The 26,463-nt window shown below is 40.4% G+C and overlaps 1 protein-coding gene across 1 annotated transcript; it reads left to right on the forward strand.

The window, feature by feature from the left end:
* The first annotated feature begins 1,384 nt into the window (after positions 1 to 1,384).
* DAB2 (DAB2, clathrin adaptor protein) lies at positions 1,385 to 26,112 on the forward strand. Its single transcript, XM_027635397.1, has 15 exons — positions 1,385 to 1,608; positions 13,348 to 13,476; positions 14,625 to 14,764; positions 15,477 to 15,575; positions 15,889 to 16,020; positions 17,989 to 18,072; positions 18,317 to 18,340; positions 18,608 to 18,646; positions 18,827 to 18,889; positions 19,682 to 20,308; positions 21,154 to 21,292; positions 21,881 to 22,449; positions 22,925 to 23,016; positions 23,828 to 23,892; positions 24,650 to 26,112. The coding sequence occupies exons 2-15, from the start codon at positions 13,374 to 13,376 to the stop codon at positions 24,676 to 24,678; spliced, it is 2,205 nt and encodes a 734-aa protein (XP_027491198.1). The 5' UTR covers positions 1,385 to 1,608; positions 13,348 to 13,373; the 3' UTR covers positions 24,679 to 26,112.
* The last annotated feature ends 351 nt before the right edge of the window (positions 26,113 to 26,463 follow it).

Raw genomic sequence — 26,463 nt, forward strand, 5'->3', positions numbered from 1 at the left:
GTCATCCTTCATGTGAGGCAGTCTGTGTGACTCCCGTAAAGCACGCTGAGCAAAGTATTATTCTTTAAAATACACACTGCCCCAGGACCACAAAACTCCAGTCCTGCTGTGGGTGTTTAGCACAAGTTGTTCAAAACAATGTACAGTGGAGTGCAAGCTGTACAAAACCAACATTGTTAAACATGAACATGACTGTGTCCCAAGGAATTCAGATCTAATCCTGCAAATACCAATGTGTGTGTAGCCAGCAACCTGTTAATTTTAGCAAATGCCTCCTTACTTACGCGGCATGCACTTCCTACCGTGAACACTAGGCTAGTATATAAAAACACGTCCCTCGTGTCCTTTTTGGTTAAAATAAGCACTTCTCAAATGAAAGACAGATACAGGCAAGTGAGACACAACTACTAGCTTTTCATCGCCTCAGGTACAGGGAGGAATAGCACACTTCTGCTATTCATAAATAAATGATAAATACCATGCCTTATCTAGGAAAGTGGAGTATCATTTAGGAGCTTTGGACGAGGATGATTGCCAAATGCATTCACCAGTTTTGAACCCCGAACTACTTGGTGGTAAAATAATTCTGTGTTAAATATTTCCTCTTTTGAAAAACTTCAAAATACCTATCAGATGTATTCAACCTGCAGAAAAATGAATATTGCAATATAGGGAAATGTCATAATTTTAAACAGAAATATTTTACACTGTTCTGAGAAAATAAATGTTAAGTTAAATTTACAGTCTTGAGAATGAAAAAAAAAAGAAAGTTCTGCTACAAGGACAAAAATGTGATTTTTTTATCAGAGCCTCTTTCATACAAGTTGGAAAGCAACTGTACTGCTCTGGGAAACAAAATATGATAGATGTTGAAATAAAGTGAGTGAGAAGTACAAAGGTCAGGTCTGGATGTGACCCGCAAACTGAATTGCACTGACCCAATATTTCAGTTCAGTTAGCCACAGATTTGGGGATGATGAAGGAGGGAGAGGGTGGTATTTTGGTTTTGTGGGTGTCAGAGAAAAAAAATGGGGGGGAAAAAAGAAAAATAAAAGAAAAGAAAAGCGCTGTTGGTTTGGGCTTGGAATTTTTAGCACCATCACCGCGCCCGCGCTCGTGAAGGGGACCCGTTTTCTAAAAAAGCATACTGGGCCCATTGCTGCCTGAGAAGGACAAGTACCTGTGCCCTGCAAATTGTGGGTGTCACAGGATTCCCTGACGCCGCAGGGTCCACCGTTTTCCTACCGCACCCTGCTTCCCTCCCCGCGTGTCCTCCCTGGGGCTCCCGCCCCTCCGTGCCGGGGCTGTGCGGCCCCAGCTGCCTCCCACTCCCGCGGCAGGGGCCGGAGCCGGTGGCTCGCAAGGAGTTAATGTTGTGAGAACCGACACGTTGAGGGGGAGTAGCCAAGACCAAGCAGCAAAAACATCATAGCGCATTCCTGGGTAGTGCTCAGCTGCCAGCATCTGATTAAAACCATATCGCTCGCTGTGAGTGGCTAACTTATCTGAAGGCGATAGTGCAACAGAATATTTAACCAGTCCCGCGGTCCCAGTCAGGCTACCGGCTACGGTCACTGGATCATGCTCGGAGCGGCACGGATCTAACACGTAAGGAGCTTTGCGAGCTGGGCTCTGCTCTAGCACAGCCCGGGGAGGCAGAGGGAGGGGAACGGGGGAGGGGGGGGGGGGGGGGGGGGGCGGTGATGAGAGGGAGAAGGAGCTGTCACCGGGGAAAGAGGGGGCACAACTTTTCCCAGGAGGACGTGACAGCTGGTGGCTGTGGTAGGGTGAGGATGATACCCCTGCGGGGTGGGCGCTAACGCGGATGAGGCGCCGGAGGGGCTGCGTGCGGCCGTGTCGGGGCTCGGCTCATCCCCGCTCGCTGCCCACATCCCGCATCTCCCGCAGGAAGAGGCGCCGGGGGAGCTCTGCTGCCGGAGAGGCAGCGGCGATGGGGCTGTCCCGGTCCCGGCCCCACGGAGGGTCCCGGGCTGCTCAGGAGCGTGTCCTGGCCGAGGGGGGGTGGAAGCCGCACGTATCCTGCTCCCGGCTCCGGCAGGACTGGCGGCTGGGGGGAGGCAGGAGGGCAAAGCAAAATAAACGTGCAGTTTCGGTTTTGTGTGTAGAGAAGGAGGAGGATTCAAATCATTAAATATAGTAAAAATTAAATGTATAAAAACTAAATTTCACATAAACATCTTTTATGAAAGAATCTCTCTAGCAGCAGAGATTAGCACAGGATGCTGTGAAGACGGGGTAAGGTTTTGTTTTGGTTTTGGATGGAGTATCTTTGCTGTACACTCTCTGTCTGCTGATGAATTTCAGGATGCTACTTCTGCCTATGGTAAATGGGTATAGCTGTGGATGTCATGGATTGTCTAGAATGAATCTTATACCTGGACTGAGAAACTGACTTCTCAGGTGGTGTGTCTTGAAGTTAATCATATGGTGGTACTTAAGTTGGGGTAGTGTCTGTGCACTGGGTCATGGAATTAATGCAGGTGTCGCCAATATAGCTCATCTTCAGCTGGGTGTCCCTGTAGCAGAGCTTTTACCCCTCAGAAAAGTTGAGTCTGATTACCTGAACACTTAGTAGGAAAGCATGCAAACCCACTGGTAAGGTAGGATTAACTTGATTTTTTTTTTTCTTTTTTTGTGAATGGGAAATTGGTTAAATCTTCTCTTAATGAAGCTAGTATGCCTTAAAAGGCTATATTTTTGCTTCAGAAGTCTTCTAAAAGGCTGCCCGAAATGAATCAAATCTGAGAGCATGCAGGTTTAGATTTACCCACTGTATGCTAAAGAATAGGCATAAGTATACTTGGGGATGGCAACACCTGTGTAAGTTGACAAAACAGAGATGCAGATTCAATTACAGAAAATTAATTATGAAGCTGTGTATTCCAGTTGGCTGTGAAGTCTTGCCAGGTAATGTTAAATTGAAAATATGTCATTGTGTCTGGTAGTGACCTGCTCTGCAGTTATAATGCTAGTGAAGTCCTGTGACTTATGGTACTTCTCAACTCTTGTGCTCTTACATTAAACAAAGCTGTTGGATGAGCACCAGGGGTTGTACTCAGAACTATTGGTTGGAAGGATGGGCCAAATGCCAAAAATCTGGCATCAGTTTCTTTTTATGAAGGTAGAGATGATTGTTCAATCTAACATAGGCCTTCTGCTACATTGCTAAGAATTTCTAAAAAACTGCAGTACACAATCCACTTGTTCTGAGTAGAGTATTGCTCATCAAAGTACCTGCATAACCTGCGTAACACTGCAGACCAGTAGCTGCTATGGCTATACTTTTATAATTCTTATTTAAGGCCTTTATTTCACAAGCAGATATGAAAAGAAACAGTCTAAGCATAATATATGCAAAGGGTAGATTTTTAACTCTGCGGGAAAGCAAATAAATGCAATTAGTGTCAAGGAAGGATGACTCAAGGGCTAATGCTTAAAGAATTAAAGGATGTTTAGAATAAAAACTATAGCTTGAGATATGAAGTAATGAAAGTACACAATATACTGTGGTCATTGAGTGTTGTTGCCAAACACATAGAATTTTCTCTCCTGTTGATGCTTTCCTTTCCTGGTAAACTTTATGCTGCTAGGACATTTGTGTGACCTGCTGGATTAACCCAGTCCTTAGGAATGCCTATGGACTTTATTCAGCAAGGCTAGCAATATTCTGAGTACTACAGAAGCATGAAGTTGCTTGTACAATGAGGCAATAAATTCCACATCCAGAGAAAGCTTCTTCTAGAAACAGTGTTGATGGTGCAGATCGTGCTTACTGAATAGACTCTGGCAAAATAAATGAAGAGATAGCATGGATGTAAGTTGTAATCTGCAAGGATTTTGGAGAAAAATCTTAGATCTTGCATGTAGACTAATGGATTGTTAGTAGAATCATTATGCTGCCACAGGAGGTGGATGGGGGAGATGTCTTAGTAAGAGGTCTTAGTGAGCTTCTGCTCTGAAACACAACCAGACATAAGCTACTACTCCACAACCTCAGCATGGACTCCACAGAAGCAGAACTTGGGGTTGTACTAGGAAGATCAAATAGGATAAGGTATCCAAGCATCGTAAGTGATAAGACAAACTGACTTTAGAAACCTTATTTTGAGCATTTGGGTTCAAGGGTCTCAGGGCTATAAAGAAGCTGGATGAAGCACAGTGGAAGGTCTAGTCAATAAACAAGAGGTACCAGTTTCAACAGGATTACCTTGTTTACACAAGCTGGGCAGCTGAGTGCTGAACAAAGCATCTTCTCCCAACTAGCCCTTCTCAGCCCTGACTGATGGGGACATAGACCATTCTAGTCTCCCTCACCTAAAAGACTTTGTCTTGCCTATGCTCTGGAGTCCTCGAGGATGAAGTGTCTCAGCTGAAATGCCTTGCAGATCTTTAATCCCAAATACCTGCAGGAATTTTTAATTAGTTTTGAAAGTTTTTAATACAGCTTCATAGCTGGTGTATGTACACTTAAATCTCAAAGTTCAGACATTACAGGGCCGGTTAAGGACAGATTATTGGCCTTAAAGCTGAATTTCCTGCTGCTCTGTCAGTTCATGTTGCATCCTGAAGCAATAAAATGAGAGGTGAAATACTTGATGAGGATTATCTCTTCAACAGAGCAAGTAAACCTATGGGTGAAACTTTCTTCCTAGGAAGGGACAAGAGTAGTTGGGAGCTCTAAGGATGTAGTGTTAGTATTGTAACCTGTGTTTCTACCTTATAGTTCTCTTCTGTGTTTTCTCAGACCACGGTTGTTTGTGCTTTGGGGGAAGGCACAAAGGTCACTCTATGAGTAAGGACTAGTCTTCTAGTAGCTTGAATCATAGATCTGTCTGCAAACAACAACTAGCCTGATTGATGGAAGGCAAACTCTTGATCTGACGCTTGTTCTTCCACGTTTCTCATGGATGGGGCATTCCTATAACATGCTTTAAAGATCATCATAGAGATGTGAAATTAGAGAAATCCTGGTCAGGATTACTTTATAGTCTGGTTTTAGGAGCAGTAATGACACTTCTAATAAAGTACTTCTTCTAACATCTGTTGTAAGTATGTGTAACTACAATTACCAATAGGGAAACTTACCGCAGAACAGTCATCTGTGAAACTTTACTAGCTGTTTAGTAGGACATCTACTGAAGAAGCTGCAGTGGAGCTCTGAAAATCCTGAGTAATCCTTTCTAATGTCTGATATAGATCTTTCTGTACCACCCTTTTAGATTGGAATCTTGATTAGTTATTCATTGCCTTTCTTCCTGCATATACAAAGGAGAACTGATGGCCTTTGTAATGACTAACCTTGAAGGCAAGAGTAACCCTTATACTAAGCAGTATGCTTCATAATACCTAACAGGACTGAAACTGCTGTAGAAGAGCCTATCCTCATTAGGTGCAAGCGGAATTTTCATGGGTCTTCTCATAACACACAAAGAACATAATATGCATCTCTTACAAGAGGCAGCATGGAGTGACTCTTGTGACAGTTACTGCTACTACAATTTATGGAATGAGAGGTACACTCTCTGAGGGCTAGGTGGAGTGTTTTTCAAAACTGCTGAAATGAATATTTAATGATGGGCTTCTTATGGGATAATCAGGCTGGGTAGCAAACTGCAGCACTCAGTGGTGTGGCCATGACTACCTAGTTTTAGGTTGCATGAATACAAGAATAACACAGGAAAATCCTATTTTTCATACAGATACATTTATGAACAGGTAAGAAAACACAGTTCAGCATAAACTGTGGAGAACATATGTAATCTGACTCAGTACAGCTTGCACACACCCAGACTGTGAAGGGGGATAACTGCGCCAGCAGTGGACAGTTAACAGCATGCAGCTGAAATAACCTATGATAACAGCTTCAATATGTGTCAAGTTCCTGCTCTGAGAAGGAGGGGTGAAAAGCATGGTTGTTGGCAAGAGTCCTTTACTATACTAACTAACAAGAAGATCAGAAACAGGCCTTCCAGGCAGGAGGGCCTTAGAAGTGCAGTTGGAAATGAAGTGTTTGATTTGTTGTCCAGTTCAAACTCAGTTGCATCTGAGTAAACACTAGCTGCCTTGAATAACAACTTCTTTGCTTCCAGGTTGTTTAGTATCTTCAGTGAGTCTCAACAAGGAGTATTGATAGAAGATTGAGCTGTAGGCACTGCAGCTACATGGTTTGAGATTCCTCATTCTGTGAGTAGTCAGGTGATGCTTTCTTTAGCCATGGTTAGAACAGACTGATGAGCTCTGGCTCAGGTGCACTGATTTATGAGGCTTCAAAACAAGCAATTGGAGAGAGTGGTATAGAAGAGTGGCCCCTTAGCATATTGCAAAACATTTTGCCTTTCTGTAAGACTTATAGGAAGAAAACTTTTGTGGATAATCCCAGTATGTTATTTAATAATAAATCTATGTTACCAAATTAATCACTCTCTATCAAGAAAAGGCATACTGGGATACCTGTCAATTTCTTTCTAAAGGAAGGATCTGGAGTTGAGATGCTGTTATTGCTCATACTAAAAGTGAAGGGGGTTCTTAATCCAAAAAATTAATACGTTGGAATGCTAGATAGTGAACAGAGGTTGGAAAGGTTGGTATCAAGACTCATCGCAAGATGCTGTCTTATTCCTGGAACAACTCATAATTTGAGATGGTCTAGCTAGATGACTAGACACTACCTTTGGACGCTGAACTTTCTGGCTGAAAAATAACTCAGATTATGACAGTGCTAGTTTCCTTCATCTTGACATGAAGTCTTCAGGGAACCAGGTAGCACTAGCTCATTAAATGCTTTTCACTTGCTAATTTATATTGTTCTAAATTTTTCATCAGCTTCAGCTTATTTAAACTGGTCAATACTTCCCCTGAGCCCCCTGTTTTAATATTCCTGCAACAGTTGTATTTACTCCCATGACAAGTGCAAATAAAATCCAAAATAGAGCTACTGTGTTAGCTGGGTTGAGAATTGATTATCTTATCAAAAATCATGTGCTTAAAAGCACAGTTGAATGACAGAGAGTACCAGTTCAGTTGCACCACTTGAACTGAGCAACCTGTTCAGTTCCAGCTGCTAACTTAGTGATATTCTCTTGGTTGTGATTAAAGTGTGCAGAAAACACTTTCGGGAACTAAGTTTAAATTTGTGTTCTTGCTAAAAACCAAAGAGCTCAGAATAGACTTATGCAGTGATGTGATGAGAACAGACTGTTCTGTTCAACTGATGAAACAGCAGTTGGCAAGTTGGCTGAATGGTAAAATGTCTGTGTAGCTTCACAGACATGATCCTGCGCCAGCAATGGTACATCTGTAGCTGACATGACTAATCAGTGTACTAAAGCCTTTATCAGTGTTGCACTTGGTAATAGGAAAGGGAGCAGAATGAAAGAGGTATTCCCTAATGTGTCCAAGATCATACTTCTGTCTTACCAAGCAGATGAATGCCACCCTTCCCTGTTTCTCATTACTGGTTGTATGAGATGAAGATGGATGGACTATGTTCTCTATCCTGCAATATGTAAGTACTGTTGTAGCTTATTTCAAACAGGTATTCCTGTTGACAGAGGAAGTCCTTAGAAAAAGTCTGCCTTTACACCTCAGCAAGGTGTCAGTGCACTCTTTTAGGTAAGAAGACAAGGCTTAAAGCAAGTTGCACAAAAGATGTTCCCTAAAATAAAATCCTGTTATTCTACTGTGCTTGTCCAGCAGGTGAGTTCCTGACTTAACTGATATCAAGCAAATGATCTCAGCCATAAATCATGTTTCTACCTACCTACAGCCTAAACAGGACAGTTAAACAGGCTCTTTGAACCTAGTGATGGGTGCATTGCTAATCTAGACCTTACTGAATTGTGGGAATGACAGATAGCTTCGCTTGCCAAGCAGTGTAGTTCAATATCCTTTTCATTATCTCTCTTACAAGACTAACTACAGGACCTTGGGTTAGTCTCTGCAGTGTAAGAACCTGTATTCAGTCACCTTTCTGGCAAGTAATGCTACTCTTGCATTCCAGACATGGAAAAAACTGGAGGGAAACAGTTCCCAAGCTGTCTGTGAACTTACTTCTACCACTAGTCTTCAAGAAGGTACTTGTTATGTGTAAGTGTGAACATGTCAGACATAACCTACCTGTAGATAAGCCTGTTACTTCTCCTGTATATTAGTTGTTGGATGTGCTGGTTCCTAAGAGAAAAATTTGATTGTTGTAGTAGAGAAAACAGAGTAATGGTAGTGCTTGCATCAGAACAAACATCTGGAATTTTCCATCAAAATCACTATAATCTCTTGTCACATTACAGAACATTTATTTAACTTGAACTCTTAAGACACTGTCAGATACTAGAGCAATGGGTGTTCTAGTAATGAAACAAAACATTTAAGATTATATTTTGACTCCTCAGGATGACTGACCCTGTTTAGAAAGCAAAAGTCGGATTAGCACATTAATGTTTTTGATTTAATAATGCATGCCTAGTGCTTCTCAAGGCTAGTTGGGGTACTATCATTGCAGCAGGAACTAGGCAGAAAATATAGCAGTTGGGAAGTTGTTAGATGCAAATGTCAGTCACTCATACTGGAGCTCTACATAAATACACTATTATACTTCTAACATGTGTAGAACTCTGCCAGTCAAAATGGTCCATTATTAGTAAATTATCTGGCTTTACATCTTTGACTCTTGCTAGTCATTTTATGTACTGCTGTGTAGCCTTTAGTCTGTTTTCTTAGCCTGAAAACTAAAGTTTTGAATTTGCTCAAGTGGAAAGCTTGTCTATAAGCCTTCTGAAAATGAGTTTACTGAAATGAGGTTACTGTTTACTGAAAACAGGTTTACTTGATGGCTAGAGATATTTCTAAGAATACCTTGTGCAGGTCCTGATACAACCTTCTAACAAGAAGAACTTAACTAACCCTCCAAGAGTGCATGGGGGAGGGAACAACCTGCCTCAGAATCATGTTCAGCACTTGAACTATTGCTGTGCTTCCTCTTAGTACTTCGTTCTGACACTTCACACTTGGCAGTAAAAGCTTCTCTTGTCCTCTCCTGGCCTTGCAGATTCTGATTTGAGGTTAATATTTACGTGTAATAACTCTTTAAGCTGAATCATGTACTTGCAGGGACAAAGAAGGAGCACAAGCTGTGAAAAGGACAAAGTATTACCCTTCTGAGCAGATGTTTAGCTTATCTGGCTCTGACTTTTTAGGTGTCCCTAACCTTTTCTCAGATAATCTCTCATCAACATTGAGACATTTGTCTTTGTCTGCTGAGAGGAAAAAAGCCTGTCTGTTCAGTCCTTACTCCCATGACAGACTACAGCCATAATTAAGATTCTCAATTGCCTTGTGCACAGGACAAAACATAATCATTAAGGGTATCCACTGTGTTGCCACCCCTTACTCAAAGAGAGGATATTGGTAAAAGCATCACTAAGGGAAACTAAATGTTGCTCAACAAAATTGTTTGGCATGTTCTTCCAAGTCTTGCTAAGAAACAGGTATTTCAAGGATGACTTGTCATTTCTTACAGCTCTCCCTGTAGAGAGTTCAGAGAAAACACCAAAAGCACAGTATGCCAAAAGTCATAAGACCGGGCTTTCCTAAGGTAGACGTGTGGAAATGAAGTACAGTGCTTGAATTGAGAGTAGCCTGACTTGAGGCAGTATGTAAGTCATGCTTCACGCACTGTGTGTTAAGGGCCTGACATGGTCTTTCCCTAAGGAGGGATCCTCTCATTCTTCAAAGGAGAGTCCCTGTAGGAAAGGAGGAAGATTCTACTTGTGGTCTCTTAATAAGACTTTTCTGGAGTAAACTGAAAAGTGGGTGAGAAAAATGCATATGGTGCGTACCTACTGATACAGTAGTTTGAGCTTGGGGCACTTCTCCCAAGGTGTAAATCTGTAGTCTTTAGGCTTTTGAAACAGTGCATTTAGCATAGAAGTTTAGATGGATCATACAGTTGCATAGTGAGTAATTAAGGTGTGATAGTAATGGACTCATCTACATGGAGGAGATTCAAACTTCTTTAATTCAACAGTGTTGACATAGTTGCTGTGGAAACGATCTTGTTCTTTACTGTGGCAATATGTCTGAAGGCATGACTGCCCTTGCATCCTTGCATAAAAGCACATGCATCTCTAATCCTGTCATATTTGCTGGCTGACTCTTTGAAGATGAACTCAAAATTGAAGTGTAATAGAATAATGCTTTACACCTGCAGCTGGAGTAAGGAAATACTAAGAAAGTGAGTACTTTGAAAGGAAGTCTCTAAGCAATAGCAAGATCTACAAACAGAAGATTTTAACTTCATTTTAGTTACTTGCATGTAGAGCACACCAGAACTTTCCATTAAGACAAACTGAAGTGCTCTTCGGACCTTGCTAAGCTTTGGCTTAGGTCTGAAGCACAGAATCTATATTTAATTGTGGTTGAGACTCCTTTATGGTCAGCAGACTAGAATACTGCTAGCTTAAGCTATGTAATGTTGCCCTCCCTATTCCAGTGAAATTTTAAGGTAAAGCCTGAGGCAGTTTTGTGCTAGTCTTGTGGCTTAACTCCCATGTCATGAAGTAGGTATTTAAAATATGACCAAATATTAAGATCAGCTTTTTCTATCCTTGCATTCTTTAGTTTCACTAATTCTCTTGCTCCTGAGATGATTCTCAGAGACACAGAGCTCTCCAGAGGTACAACAACTAACTGTCATGTACTGTGAACTCTCATCAGGGGAGATGAGCTGTGCCAGATCTCAAATATGAAAGTTTGTCCTGTAAACTGGTCAGAAGGCTCTCACTAATCTAAAATTGAATTTCTAACACTGAAAATGACCTTCATAGTAAGACGAGGTATTTGCAAGGGTTCAGCCAGACTTATGTGTAATCCTGCCCGTCTTCTCCCATCTTAAGGTATTTTGCTGTGTGGTTCTAAGTGGTCTGGCTTCCCTAGGAAGGAGGTGGATGACAATGATGACTAGAGATGCCTAGAGCTTAAAGATGGCAGCTGCCCACCTTACAGGTGCCAAAGTATGGTCTTGCTTGTGCATATTTGCTCCTTCCTAGGTTATTTACTTGTTAATACCTCTTAACTGTCCTTCAACATGAGATACAGTAGCTGTGTAACACCAGAGCTGTGTGTAGCTCTACTTAATTAAATTGAGGAAACAGGATCACTGGCAGTCAGGACTCATTGCCTCAAGATTGTTGTTTCTTCTTTTCCAGCGTAGAGGTGGGCAAAATATCCTAAAGCTATAACTCAGCTTCTTGACAGCGAGTCCTGGCTCTGTCTCTTCTGGGCCCTTTCCTTCTATTCTCTAAACAGTAACCTTCCAAATGGCGGTGGTTAGTTAACTACTGATCCAACCTTAACACTCTTTCCTTTATCCCTATTTCTGAAGGACTTGATAAATCTAGGGAGAGGCTCCCTATGCTTATGTCTAAAGGCCATCTCCACCCAAAACTATACTATCAGGCAAGCTAGTTTAGTTTTAGAGTAGGCTTCATTTTACCTGATTAAAATGCAGTTTTCAATAGATACAATCTGTTTTAGCACTGTTGCAAGTATCCTGCAAAATCCCTGTTGGCTTTATTAAGCCCCTTGATCCTTTGTCAGAATGGGCACACAAGCCACTCTTTCAGTGATAACATTTCTTAAATAACCATGGCTTGCTATATAAACTCTTCCTCTGACACTTATTACTACTCAGAACCACTTGAAACTTTCACAGCAACACCTTTGTTCTCTTGCATCAAATGTACCCTAACTGTGGCCAAATAAGTTGCTTACAGAGAAGAACAGGTACAGCTGACAGATCTTGGCCATATGAGTGCTTTTATCTCTGTTGATTTACTTGAGCAATGCTAAATGCAATTCACAAACTATCTGTTAAGCAGCTAGATCTAATTTTGCTTATATTAACAGCCTAAAGGCCTCTCTCCTCGTTAAATGAAAATGGAGGCTTTCAGAGTGAAATTCTCTCTTTAACATATTGGAATCTGTGTACTTCCTAGTTTAAGAATCAGTTAAGCATTGATATCCATTACTCAGTTAGCTAGCGGCAAGCTGGGTAAGTCAGTGTGTAGCTATTGACTTAGTAGTGAATTGAGGAAGAGTGGAAGGCAGGAGTGAGAACAAAACCCTGAAAGTGAATTTCAAGTAATGCATAAAGCACCAACTGTAACTAAGGCAAATGAGGAATAGGCTGTTGAAAATAACAAACTTCTAATGCAAGATGATATACAATGCTCCAGCACTTGTATCTGCAAACACAGTGTGTCTCAAATGCTGGAGAAAAGCAGTGGCTTGATCTGTGACCCTTTGCCTGGCTATAAGGGGAATTAGAGGGTAGCCCAACTACTTAATCAAATAAAAAATTTCTTGACTTCATTAATTACCCTAAAAGTCAAGGGACTAACTGAAGCCATTGCAATATCCCAGACAGAAGATTGATAGCATGGTTTCTGTAGCAGATCTGAATGTCTAATTCTTTCTGGTTGGTATCTTCATAACTCTACAAAGCCACACTAGGTGGTAAGTCAAATCCAATCTGTTTGGTAAGTGTGAATCAGTGCTTCAGCTGTGTAGGAACAAAACATGGTGACTGCAGATTATTTTCTAAATTTGTGTCTCAGAGGCAAAAGGGTTGTATGGTATAGAGTGGAGTTCTAAACCTCCATAGTTTCTTGTCAACTTGCATGATTTCTTGAAAACCTGAAGGTTACTTGATTACTGTTAAGACAAGTGGTGGGGGGGGTGGTTTGCAGTTTTGTTGTGTTTTTCCTGGAACAGTCTGTCTACAACCTAAGGAAATTATTTGGTTTTACCTGTTGGGTGGTATAACCTCAGACTTCTGCTAGTTATAGAAAAATGAATAATATCTACTTGCTTCTTTTGGGTGTTTTGGTGTCATCTTCATGGGTGTTTGGAACAGATCCTACCACATGTTTCTTGCATTCTCAAATATCCTCCTTCAGAGATGTAGCTGAAGAATAGAGCAGTGCTGAAGAAGAATAGAGCAAAATATCTGAGACTCTATAAATAGCTTTAAAGGGTAAAAAAGCTAAATGTTGACAGATTAAACAGGTAGATGCAAATACAGCCTGTTGATGTAGATCTGTGTGATCCACTGTCTAGGTATTACTGAGGTGAGGGTTCATCACCTAGTGGCCATAACTTCGTGGTCTCTGTAGCCTGCCATGTCACGGTTTCCTATATGATCACCATAATGCTTTCAGGCCTTAGCAAGCAAATTAAGCTAGACTAATAGGTCTAATAAGAATATTTATTCTTCAAGGTAAAATATAATGTCTGCCTACTAATAGTTATTTGCATTTTTTAAAACTACAGAAAACGTAACTGGCCACCATTTCATCATGTCTACCGAAGCTGAAACAACTACCACCACCACCATCACCGGCCAGCCTGAACAACAGGCTCCACCAAAAGCACAGTCTTCAAAGAAGGAAAAAAAGAAAGGTAAGTAATGCTTACCTCTTGAAAATCTCCTCTATTTAGTGTCCTTAATCTTTTACACTTACCTAAACCAAGATCACTCTATCACTATAGCTAAATCCACTCTGAGGTTTCAAGCTGACTAGAAGAGTGAGGAAATAAGCTAGTATAATGAACCTAACCAGAAGGTAGGCTTTTAGTTTTAAAAGTTTTTTTCTAACCTTAAGTTCTAAAGCTCTCAGTTCCATTTGTTAAATGAGTCATTTGCTGAGCCTGGGGAGTTAGCAAAAGCCCAGAGTCATGAAAGCCTCCTGAGGAGGTGACCAGACCCTGGACCATCAACGTAGTTATCAGTCTGAACCTGAATTTGACTCTTCCACTCCCTCCAGAGAGAGGAGTTTGTGCTGGACACAGATTCTAGTCCAGAGAAGCTAGAAAACTCATTCCATGAAAATTATTGTAGATCAGATAATATATTTTTGATAGATTAGATCGTGTAAAGATAATTACCTCCCATAAAAATAGATACCTAGGTTCACACTTAAAGTATATTGGGCATACAGAGAAGAAAAGCAAGCAGTTCCTACTAGCAGGAACAGCAGAAATAACAAATTAGCTAAAATCCCAAGTGATTAGATTGACAGGAGTATCAGGACTTGTAGACAAATGATGGTGCTGATAGAAAGTTCTAGTGTGGGAACTAGGAGATTGTTCTTGCACACCAAGGAGAAATATGCCTACACCAGAACAAGGAGATAACACCTGAAGGCCTTCTTGAACATCCTGTATGGTCATGGGAAGAACCACTTCTGCTTGTTCTTCTTCCTTAAAACCTGTATCTACTTGGCTGTTGCCTGCAAATATTTTAGTCTTTTAAACGATGAGCAGTTGTTCTGAACCTCCCAGATATTAAGCACTGGGGTCTTTGAACTGAGCCATATTCTGCAAGAGCACTGTGACCTTAAAGGAATAACCATCTTGCAGCACACACAGGACTGAAAGAGGTAAGGATTGTTAGTCAGCTCTACTCAAGGGAATGTTTTACCATGTACTTATATGGCATATATTTTTTAAAGATCTCAAATCCACAACACAGACATATCTCTTAACAAAGATAAAAAACAATTTTAAAACAAACAAACAGACCCACTAGACCTCTTCTCTGTCTCCAGGGCCAGAAAAGACAGATGAATCTCTCTTGGCTAGATTCAAAGGTGATGGTGTAAGATACAAAGCTAAACTGATTGGCATTGATGATGTCCCAGAGGCAAGAGGAGACAAAATGAGTCAGGATTCAATGATGAAACTGAAGGTAAGGGCTTGAGCTGTCACGTAAGGAATCTGTTCCTGTTAGCTTTCAAAAGGCTAAGGTCACTGGCACAGTTTCAAATACAGTTTAATGGTAACATAGTAATAACAGCACCATCCTAGATGGATGTTATTTCTAAAGCTGTAATCCCTGTTTCAAAGGACAATGTTTCTCCAATAGCTTGGGAACACTCCTTTGGGTCTGTAGGTATCCAATGTGAATGCTAGTAGCATGGATTTGATCACAAATGGTAAGGTTGGGTTTTGGATGGGGAGAAGGGGAATACTGTGCAATGTAACACTGACCTCAAAGCACAAATTGACATTCTGTGTCAATGGTGACACCAAGAGATACAAATAAACCAAAAAATAAATGAAATACTGAAGCAACGAAGACTATTACTTCTAGAGTGTGGATCACTCACATACCTTCAAAGCAGGCCAGAAAAGCAGGTAAAGATGCTGCCACTGCAGCAGTTTTGTGAACTAAAATAAGTTTTAAAGCTCTAAAATGCTTATAAAGGAAACTAGTTCTGAGTATCACTTCAAACCTATGCAGGCATATATTGCATGCTGCTCTAACTCTACAGTTGCATGGGAATAACTAGATTAGCACTAATAAGGTCACAGCCATAGGCCCATGAGGAATACAAAGGATCAAGTTAAAGCTCCATCTGCAGAAGTCTCATCGATATTTTGATACTCATCCTCTTTAGGGAATGGCAGTGGCAGCCCGTTCCCAGGGTCAACACAAACAGAAGATCTCGGTAAACATCTCCCTCTCTGGTATCAAGATAATAGATGAGAAAACTGGGGTAAGATATAACACATTTTCTTAATGTGATTCTTAAAACAAGTGAGATACTTGGAGGTTAGACCAATCTGAACTAGATTCCTTAGTGGCACTGTGCCCCACTTCACATATAAAAATTGGCTTGCGAAGTGGGTTGTAATGCTAAAACCTCCTACCAGAAAGAAAGTTACATCCTATTGTGGTTAGTTAAAGGGTGGGAAATCTGAGACTTGAACTGAAGCCTTTTGACAGTCTCAATCATTTTAACTACAGAGAATAGCAGCTGTTGTATCTCCTGCAATTTAAACCAATAGTTATTTTTTTCCCAAATCTAGGTTATAGAGCATGAGCATCCAGTAAACAAAATCTCCTTTATTGCTCGGGATGTAACAGACAATCGTGCCTTTGGTTATATATGTGGAGGAGAAGGCCAGCACCAATTTTTTGCCATAAAAACAGCACAACAGGTATGGATCAGACACCCTCTTCCATTTGCTATGAAAAGAGGTATTGTGTAAACATTTAATATGTGATAAGGGCGTAGTGTTTTGCTGGTAATCCTACAAAATTCCTATGGGGAATACCAGCACAGATGGGGAGGAGGACCATAGGAATTGATTGTATCATCACCGGCTTCTGTCTTGTACAGCTTCTTTGTAGTCCAAAATAAAAACGCTCAAGTAGTCTTGCTTACTCTGACTAACAATGCTTAATATGTCCATGCACCATGCATGGTCACTAGTGAGATGAACAGAGCCATTATCATGGGCATCTCTCAGTGAGAATGCTAATTCTTGAGTAAAAGAGCCAGAGCTTCAATCAGAATTAACAGGAATATAGAACTACACTAGTCTAGCTCTTGTAATGCTTTGTCTTGTGCAGAGAAATCACTTACTCAATTGCAAGAGTGATTCTGCGGCCAGTGAATGGCAGGCCTGGTCCTTCTAGAGTTGCATCCGTGAGGTATTCAGATCCTTCTATGATAGGTTCCTCCCATGCAAAGTTCCTTTGTGCAATGTTTCCCTTTAAAGAAGAGTAGGAGATTCTGTACATAAAGAGTAGTGCAGGTAAGCTACTTAAATACTCCTGAGAATCATGTAATATCATAAACTACCTGAAGTTAGGCATCTATTATTTATTAGCTTGTCATTATATTCTTTTTATAACAGTCACTATAATGATGAATCAAGACTTCAAAGCTAGAAATTTCTTTTACGCATCCCTGCCTGCCCTCCTGGAGAACCTGTTGGCAGCTTCAGGCCCACTACAGGTGGGACTGAGGGGGTCCTTGTAGCATGTTATTATTTCATTAGCAAATATAGAGGACCCTCTCCTAAGTCTGTTTCATTAGTTTATAAATGTTATAAATGTTGTACTGGTTTCATTGGAATTATAGATTAAGTACAAAAGCCTTTTGTATGTACTCTGTAGTCTGTTCCCTCATTTCACCATGGTATGCTGCTTGCCAGCCTCTAAGGTCAGCCAACCTGTAGACAGCCCTCAACTTGCTTCTAGTTGTTTTTGTCACAAACTTTTCTAGCTGAGAAGTAAGGACTTCTGGAGCTCTAGTCTGCTGCAGCTGTACTCTTTGTTAAAGCTGATAACTTTTTAGATGGCTCTTCCTGCAGTTTCATGTCTAAACCCCTTGATTTAGGAGAGGATGGTGTGCAGATGTAAACAGTGAGATCTGTTCAACGAATTCTCTACTTGAGCCAATGGTAGTGGCTGAAGAGGGGGACCTGTCCTACTGTAGATGTTGACACAGCTGCTGCATGCCTAAAGCAAAAGTTCCAAAGCAGTACAGCTGAACCTGCCACCCTCTCAGCAACAACATTCTTATTAATGGATGTGCAGGAAAATCCATGATTTCTAACTCACATTAGACTGTCATCATGACACAGATCTCATTTAAAGCTGGTCTCGGCTTTACACATTTGAGGTGATAATAATCTTGCCTTATGCTGGCCTTGCTCATTTGCTATTTGTATGCTTTTTAGAATAAATGCAGTGTTATCTGTAGAAGCTTTCTCTAGGTTTAGTACTAGAGTTTGTAAAAAAGACACAAATGTAAAATGTTTTTCCTCTCAGGAGACTGCCAGAAGATTTGGATAAATTTTTGCATTTCTAGGACTTACTATGAACTTCTGAAGTATTGCACTCCAAGCTTTTCAGCAAAAACATAGCAGGCTTAGCACAAATACAGCCACTTTTCTTGTGGAGTTAACAACTGTTCTAAACTGATTGTACTCCATTTCCCTTAGATTCTGCATAAGCTCTCTTGTATAAAGACTAAAAAGGCCTTTAAACTCTTGCTTTTCCTGTTATCTCAACATAACTCTTGCATCATTTAGGAAAGTTTGGCTTGCAGCACAGATTTCTTCAGTTGAAGTACAGGGGAAAGTAGTACATGGCCTAAAAATCTACATTTTTTTCAGGCTGAGCCTCTAGTTGTTGATCTTAAGGATCTCTTCCAACTGATATATAACATGAAGAAGAAAGAAGAAGAAGAAAATAAAAAGGTGAGCAAAAATATAGCACTGGCATTATTCTGAATAGAAATAAAACTTTCTTCAATTTTTCTGAGTTTTGGGCTCTTCTAAGATTTGACACTGAGGTCTGTCTAAACCCAGGAATACTTGAATTTATTGGTTGCTAGTTGTACTAGCAGTCTGATTACCTGGGTCTGGTAACCTTCTCCAAAGTGAGAGACTTTTGATGTTCTACATGATATCTTGGTACTAAAAGCCTTCTTTTTTTCTTTAGAGTGAAGAAGTAAGTAAGACTGAGGTAAGTCACTCCAACTCAGCCTCTCTTGATTAGGTATGCTGCTGCACCACAACTAGCTTTGACTTTCTTTACACTATCAGCATTACGGAGGCAATATCAGATGCCTAATTACATTGAAATGGGACTAAAAGGGTTGTGTGGAACTGAGTAGTCATCTCCTTCATGCTTCCTCTTTCCATCACTTGCTCTTTAAAACCTGCAAGTCCTTTACTTGAGGCTAGTTTTGATATTCTAGTTATTGCTGACATTTATATCCCTCTGTTACAGAACAGTGGTGAAGCCGATCAAGCTGAAAAAATGAAACTGGTAGGTTAAATTATAGAACTTTATGCTGATGCCGTTAAGGAGTTCTTTGCTGGCTTTCTCCATATTGCATGGGAAATGCAGTATTTTTAGATGCATTTACAGTAAATCTGCATAATGTTTGATTCTTGCTCTTGTAAGAGCTCTAACAGATACCAATTCTTTCAATATTTCTGGCCTCAGGTAGTTGACCAGATGGACTTGTTTGGGGATATGTCAACACCTCCTGATATGAGCAGTCCCACAGTAAGTAGAGTCTAGATTTACTGTCTTGGCTTTTGCTTTGAAAGCAATGTTAGTCCTAGTAATAGGTAATGATTTTACTGAGACATCTCTCTAATGATCATTAGTGTATTAGGGGGTAGGGCTATAGAAGTACTCACTTACTAACTAGAGTAACTAACATTATTCTAGTAGGTCTAGCTCAGAATTTGGCCTAATTGCACAAAAGTGTGCATAAACCTTGTCATACCACAGTATGGCCCAAAAATCCTATCACTTTCAATTCTGCACTGTAGGCCACCATCAGCCATGACACAATTGGTGCTGTCAAACCAGCTATAGAGACCAAGTCTTACCCTTTTACTGCATGCTTGGTGGAGAATTAACATATTTCACTGGCAAGTAGCTCTACAATCTTATTCTGAAATTGGGACTGCAACTTGAAGTCACACTAAGACTGTGTGATTTGACAACTCATCAAAACAAAGACCTAGAATTCAAACAGGGGTTCTTGACTCAAGTGAAAGCCTAGGCATAATTAGTGCTTAATGACCCTACATTCACTAGACTGAAGAACAAGTATCTGATATTTAACTATGGGATCTGTAAAAAGGTGCTTTCAGAACTGAGTTTCAGAAAGCAAGTAGCTGTGATTTGACTACAGACAGCAGTGCCTGCCTGTGTGACTTTGAATATTTACTAGTATAATGTATTGGATGCTAGAATGTCTTCTTTTGCAGCTATTTTCCTTGAGCTTTTGCACCGTGCAGCAAATCCTATATAAAACTAACCTTATTTTTCTCTCTGAACAAATAGGAGGCTAAAGAGATTCTGTTAGTGGATCTTAATTCTGAAATTGAGACCAAACAAACTTTTGCAAAAGAGGATCTCTTCTCGAATGGCATCACAGCCTCTCTTCCACAAACAAAGGCACAGCCACCCTTCTTGCCTGAGAGTTCTTTCTCTGCCAATCTCAGCTTCTTTCCCACACCTAATCCAGACCCTTTCAGTGATGATCCTTTCACACAACCAGACCAATCTGCACCGCCTTCATTTGATTCTCTAATACCTGATCAGAAGAAGGAAAGTCTGAGTCCCTTGACATCAGTGGGTAATGGTGCTTCAAATGGTAATGCTGACTACTTCGGTAAACAGTTTGACCAGATTTCTAATAGAACTGGCAAACGAGAAGCACTAGCAAGCCAGTGGCCGCTTGAGAATAAGTCTGCAGCAAGAACTCCAGATGAGGTACCAGACAGAGAACCAGACTTTAAGAAAGTCCCATCAAACCAGTTTGTGAACTGTCCTTCTGAAAGATTCTCTCCGCAGAATGGAGTAAAGCTGGATTCTGAAAACAATATCCATTTCATGACACATGAGTCTATAACAATTAGCCCACCACCACAGAGTACCAAACCAGGAAGAGGAAGGAGATCTGTCAAGGTGAACAATGTTCAAGTAATTTATGGTGATATGCATGCTTTTACTTGGAGAAGCTGGGTGAAGGAAGCTTTTCTGTCTTCATGCTGTGTAACTGGCTAAATAGCTTCACAGCACATCTGTTTCTCTTCTGCCTGCCACGCTTACTCAAACCTTTCTGCAGCCATAGTACCTTTTAATATTCATGAATGCTTCATAGTACTTGTGGTCACTAAATTCTATACTTTCTTCCTTAATGCTGCCATACTTCCATAAAGGTCTGGTAAGTATGCTGTTAAGCATATTGACACTTAATAGAATGCCTGAACCCTTTATGACAGCAGTATGCCCATTAACCTATGGTTTCATAACAGTGAGCTACTAGTATCAACTTACAGATCAATATACTTTCTGAGTATTTGCCTCTTGAGGGCAATCTCAATGACCTGTCCAATTAGACACAGGGTAGCTCTGGGTCAGCTTCGTTTGTCTTGTACTAAAATGATGCAAAACTCAGTTGCTGACCTTGCCACAACTGTAGGGGTCACTGCAGACTGAGCAATAGTGTTTAAAGAGGTGGGGTGCAGAGGGGAGCTTATTATGATAGCAAATAATTCAGTCATTTCAAGTCCTACTCTTCTGCTGTGACTTGTGACTACTATATATTATACCTAATTAATGCCATGTATCTCCATAGGCATGAACAAAATAGCGATGTTTGAAACTCTTATACTTGGTGTCTAAATGATACATCAAAGCTCCCTACTCTGCTTTAGATGAAATAAAAGCTTGTAGCTCTGGGTTAGGAAGCCTTGATCGTGCTACATATGTTCTGCCGTGGCATCTCACAAAAACTTTTTTCTTCCTAGACTGCACCGAATGACTTATTCAGCCCAGACTTCTTTCTGCCAACTACAGAGAGGCTTAGCTTGAGCTCAGTGCCACAAACAGGACCTGCACTAACTAGTCCACTGGACTTCTTCACAGCACATTCATTGGCTTGTCTAGGTTAGTTTACAAAGTGAAGGTCTTGCTTCAGTCTGAGCTATCTGTTAACATCAAAACAGGGTTTCTAGTTTTTACTTTATTTCTTGTATAGAGCTGTATCCTCTAATCCTTTAATGTGGCCTAAACTATTTAATTCTGTGAATAGAGGCCTAAACTCTGAATTCTTAACTGAACTGGGGGTTTTTGCTTTAACTCTGAGAGTAATTTGCTGCTTCAGGTACCCAAGGCTCACCTGAGCCAAGCAAAACTTGTAAGGGTAATATTGCTGCAGAGTCTTAATAATCATTTACACAGAAGTACCTATATGGCAAATGCACCTGTCACTTCTGTGCTAGTACTAAGTATGTTCCTCCTTTTGTTATGTCAACCTCAATTTTGTTCTTCCAGCATTGAAATGCAGCAAAGTAAAAAATTAACCCTCTTCCCCCACCCCTACTTATCCCTGAATGGTTTGATTTGTAAGTGTAAACCAAGAGATTTTTGCAAACAGTATCGGAAAATGTTTTGCTGGTACCCTCTGTGGAATTCACACTCCTGCTTGTGGTCTTCAGATGACTGAATTGTTGTGTAACAACAATCTCCCCCCAGGTGGCTTGCCAGTAAATTCATCAGCATGGACTACACAGACACCTTCCTTCACTCAGACTACATCATCAGTCTTTCCTGGGTCTATGATAAGTGCTCAGTCTACAGGATTTACTCAACCACTTGCCTTTGGTACTCAAGCAGTCTCAGGCTGGAACCAATCTGCATCTTTTGGTCCAGCAGCCACTCAATCTTCTGGTCTCTGGTCACAGCCAGCACAAATCCCATCTAGTTCTTGGTCACAGCCATCCAGTGCTGCAAATCCCTTCCAGAGCAGTATGTTCACATCTTCAACGCTACCTACTCCATCACCATCTGTACTGCCCTCCCTGTCAACAACAACCAGCACACCTCAGCCACCACCCAGAACTCCACCACTGAAGGAGCCATCCAAGAAAGAGAGTGATGCTTTCATTGCTCTGGATCCACTTGGAGATAAAGAGATGAAGGATATCAAGGAAATGTTCAAAGACTTCCAGCTGACAAAGCCACCTGCAGTACCAGCAAGGAGAGGAGAGCAGCAAAGCCTTTCAGGTGCTTCTGGAGCTTTCAGCAATTATTTTAGTTGTAAAGTAGGTATTCCTCAAGATAGTACAGATCATAGTGATATGGAAGCTAGTGAGTTGTCTGCTAAAATACCTGGTAACATTTTTACTTTTTTTTTTCCTTTTCTCCTCTCTTCTCATTGGGTGGCTGCTCATAGAACCAAAAATTTGAGTTAATGGTTACTGAAGCAGAGGGTTGAAGGACTGTCTCTACCAACAAATTGAAGAATTGATCAACTACACTGGCTAAACACTGTCTCCTAGTGCCTAAACTACTTGACTAGAACGAGGTGCACTTAAGTTTGTACACTGTTAGAATTTCCATCTAGCTTAAGTCTAGTGAGTGACAAGCAGGAGTTAAATCTGTGAGGTCACTCTAAGAAAATTCCATATACCTTTTTTTGTGTTTCTAATTATATGAATGTTGTTGTTGCTATACAAGTAGAGCTGAGTACTGGCTACAGCTGTTAAGTGATTTTAGGAGTATCTCTCTCTTTCTCAGAACCACCAAAGCCTGTTCCTCGGCGAATTGCGCTGCCAGCTGATGGTCTGTTTGAAAGTCAAGCTAAAAGAGATCTTTTCAGTTCCTCATCTGTAAGTAGTAAAAAAAAAACAACAACATCACCACCACAAAAACTCACCCAGGACCTTTCTTCCTCCTTAATTACAGGGGTACCTATATTTGAACACTGGCTTAGTTCTAGCTTTAGAGGCCTTACAACAAAAACATTTTGCATGTTTGAGGTTAATACGTAATCTAATAGGAAGCATTTGTTGCAAGAAGGCTAACAAAGTATTATTCCATTTGGCTTGACTCAATAACCAGTTCCCCAAGTTGCAAGCACTAGCAGAAAGTTCTTTAGTATTGGGAGCTTCTACAAAAATATATAAAATAACATAGCTGCAGACATATTCCACTTCAATTGTACTTACCTCTCTTTAGAGTAGACTGAGCAGTGTGGATTGTGTAACTCTCTAGCTGAACGTATGGGAGATTCCATGTTCAGTACTCCTTGGGTGAGGAAGTGGCTTCACCACATTATTCCCTTTGGGACACAGCACTTGAAGCCCCTCGTGGAAATTCTGAACCAACTTCAGAATACTGACTTTAGACTTCTAACATTTGAAAGAGATGTCAATGTGACTCCCCTGTCTCAGCTCTAAAGGACTGTTCAGTAACCACACATGGCTTTTCTGAAAGATATTTTGCCTTTTACTGGGTTAACTGCTAAGACAGCTTAGAGCCCTCTTCTCTTGTTAAAGCAGTACAGTTAATGTGCATTTAACAGAGACTCTAAGGTATTCTTTCCAGGTGTTTGTAACATGAACTACCTGATAAAGCCATGCATAGTAATCTGGTGAAACCTGGAAATCCACTAACAGCTTATTTCTCTTTCCTTAAAAGGAATCTCAGAAACTACATTCTGATCCTTTTGGTGATAATTTTGGCAACCCATTTGCATAGATCAGGTAAGTCTTCCACTAATTAAACAACTTACATCATTCTCTGAAATTGATTGAGGAAATCTTTGGTAAAGAGCTGGCTAAAACTACAGTACTTTAACACTAATGGTCTCCAAAGTATGACAAACAGTCCCTAAAAGAATAAGTCTGCTAGAGTGCCTCTACTCAGACTTGTACATAGCTGCATTTTGTCTAAGCCTAGACAGCTTTACTTTCTTAGAAATAAAGACTTTTTTCTTCCACAAACTTAAATCTCAATCCCACAGTAGATCTAGATTTCCTTTCCTTGAGGAAAGTTAATGAGTAAATATGTGCTGTAGAACTCAAAGGGACTGACTTACTATCTTCAGATAAATGAAGGAGCATGTTAGCATACATGTTAGCATTGCCCTATACATCTTTCTGAAGTTCAATCACCTAAATAATTGCAGGTTTGGACTCCAGGTGAATCAGAGTAAAATTAGAATAAGGTTGTTATAGCCTTACTCTGATTTTAATCAAAAGCTGTTAGAAGAGCTTTTGTTACTAAAAACTAACATAATTCTAGCTTTTATACCATTGGCTAGAGAACATGAACTATTGATCCAGCAAATCTACTACTCTTCCGTACTCTGTCTTCCCCTGAAATACTGTCTAGCTTTTGACAAAAGACAAATGTTGGTATTTATTGCTTTAGTTTTGTTCTCAGTGGCTCTAAGCTAGTTTAAAGAATAAGGCTACAGCTTACAGCCATCCTAACACTAATTCCTTTCCATCATTCTAGGTGTAACCAGAAAAGGACAAATGGAATAACTGGACCTCTTCTCAACATGATTTTTCTACATGTTTCACTTTACTGTCTGTCATTCTTGCTGCTGTTCCATGATGTCTGCAATCTAAAGCATATCCAAGGGGATTAAAGCATGAACACTCAAAGAACATGCTGTGAAGATGATAATTCAGGGCAAAGCAAATGGGGATATTGACTCACGCTGGAAACCCAAATTCATATTGGTGGATGTTAACTTTACTTTAGTTCTTTGCAGTCTTCTGTAGAAGAGCTCAACAGCACTAAATCGTGTCTTGTAAATACGATCATCATTTTCTTTTATGTAGCACTTACTGTCCCAAAATATAGGAACTTAATGTACCTGGGGAAGAGGTGTTACCTTCAGCTGAGTTGAATTAGTAGCTAAAACTCCATACCTTAAACAGCTAGGTCTGTTGCCTGTTATCACAGCAGCATCCAGCTGTAAAGTTGAGTGGATGCTACTCAGTTCTAATTGGTGACTGGGCGCATTGCTTGGTCTCTGAGCCACAAAAATTTAACTGTATGTAGAGGAAAAGAGTCTAATACTAGTCTATTTCACTAAAAGTAAAATTATCATTCTACCATAAATGTTTAATAAAGGGACTGCGGGGTCTGTGACAGCACTGCTGAAGCCCTGAGTACTAGAGGCCTACACTGTAGAGTCAGATAAGCAGAAAAACTTCTTGCAGAACTTTGAGGTAGTTGTGGACGCTAACAGTTGTCTTGGTGCTAATATGGCATTTTTCAGGGAGGGAAATCTACTAAGATTACTTTACTATTAAGGTGGCTTGGCAGACAAATGGAACAAGCAGGTAGGCTTCTTGCTTATGTCTCAGTGAATGTTGCTGATGTTGCTCAGTTTGAGTTGTCTCATGGTGTAGTGTAGCATGTTTCCATTAAGTTAGAAAGCAAAAAGACAATAATGGCTTCACTCCATGCCTAGACTCCTTGAGAACAGGTGCACCACCTATTGCCATTAATGTGAGGTAATGCTCTTGAAAAACATATCTTTCCTCAAGAACCTCTTTACTTACAGATTTTTAAATCAGTTAGTTACAACTGACTGTAACAGTTACATTCTTGGCCAGTGGTGATGTGTCAGAGGTTTTTCTGTTAATACAAAGTATAAACTTGAAATGTTATTGTTAAATCAAATGCCTAAGCAGTTGCTGAACTGCAGAGCTAAGTCAACTTGAATACAGCCTTCATACCCAATTCAGCCATTCACTCAATTAGTCTTTTATATAAACCTCTCTTGCACTTTCAGCAAATGCAAAAAAAAAAAAAAAAAAAGAAAAAAAAAAAGGCACAAATTTAAGCGTTTGTCTCAAACTGGAAATGTAGAAACTTATGGATGTTACATCGTTATATAAAACTGTAGTATCTCAAGTGATGTTACCTAATGACATTAAACAGAAGCAACTCTTCATACCAAATGAACGTGTGGCTGTTTATTCTGTCCTCTATAGCTCAGTCTTGTGGTGTATTTGACGCTGCAAGTTCAATAGCTGTCTGATGGCAATGTCTTTCTCCAGCTTCCTGCATTGGACCTGTTCAACAAATGCCATGCCACATTAAAAAATGAAATCTCCGACTGATTTAGTAAACTGTCACTAGAACCTTGTCCCATTAGCTGCTTAACCTGAGCAGCCTGCTACTAAATATGCTTTCTTGCTCCTTTCTTTAGGACCATGGAATCTGGGTACTTAAATTGCATTGCGTTTGGAAGTTTCATTAATTCAGCCTGTGTTATCCAACTTTGCAGAATATCTAAACTGATACTGGGA

Source organism: Corapipo altera, unplaced genomic scaffold (assembly GCF_003945725.1).
Source record: "Corapipo altera isolate COAL_440 unplaced genomic scaffold, ASM394572v1 61411, whole genome shotgun sequence".
Taxonomy (NCBI): Eukaryota; Metazoa; Chordata; class Aves; order Passeriformes; family Pipridae; genus Corapipo; species Corapipo altera.

Bases quoted from the DNA above. Each gene is read 5' to 3' on its own strand.
- DAB2 (XM_027635397.1), top strand. From the start codon at position 13,374: ATGTCTACCGAAGCTGAAACAACTACCACCACCACCATCACCGGCCAG. The intron at 16,021-17,988 runs GTATGGATCAGA...CATTTTTTTCAG, and splicing joins CCATAAAAACAGCACAACAG to GCTGAGCCTCTAGTTGTTGA. The intron at 18,341-18,607 runs GTAAGTCACTCC...CCTCTGTTACAG, and splicing joins AAGAAGTAAGTAAGACTGAG to AACAGTGGTGAAGCCGATCA.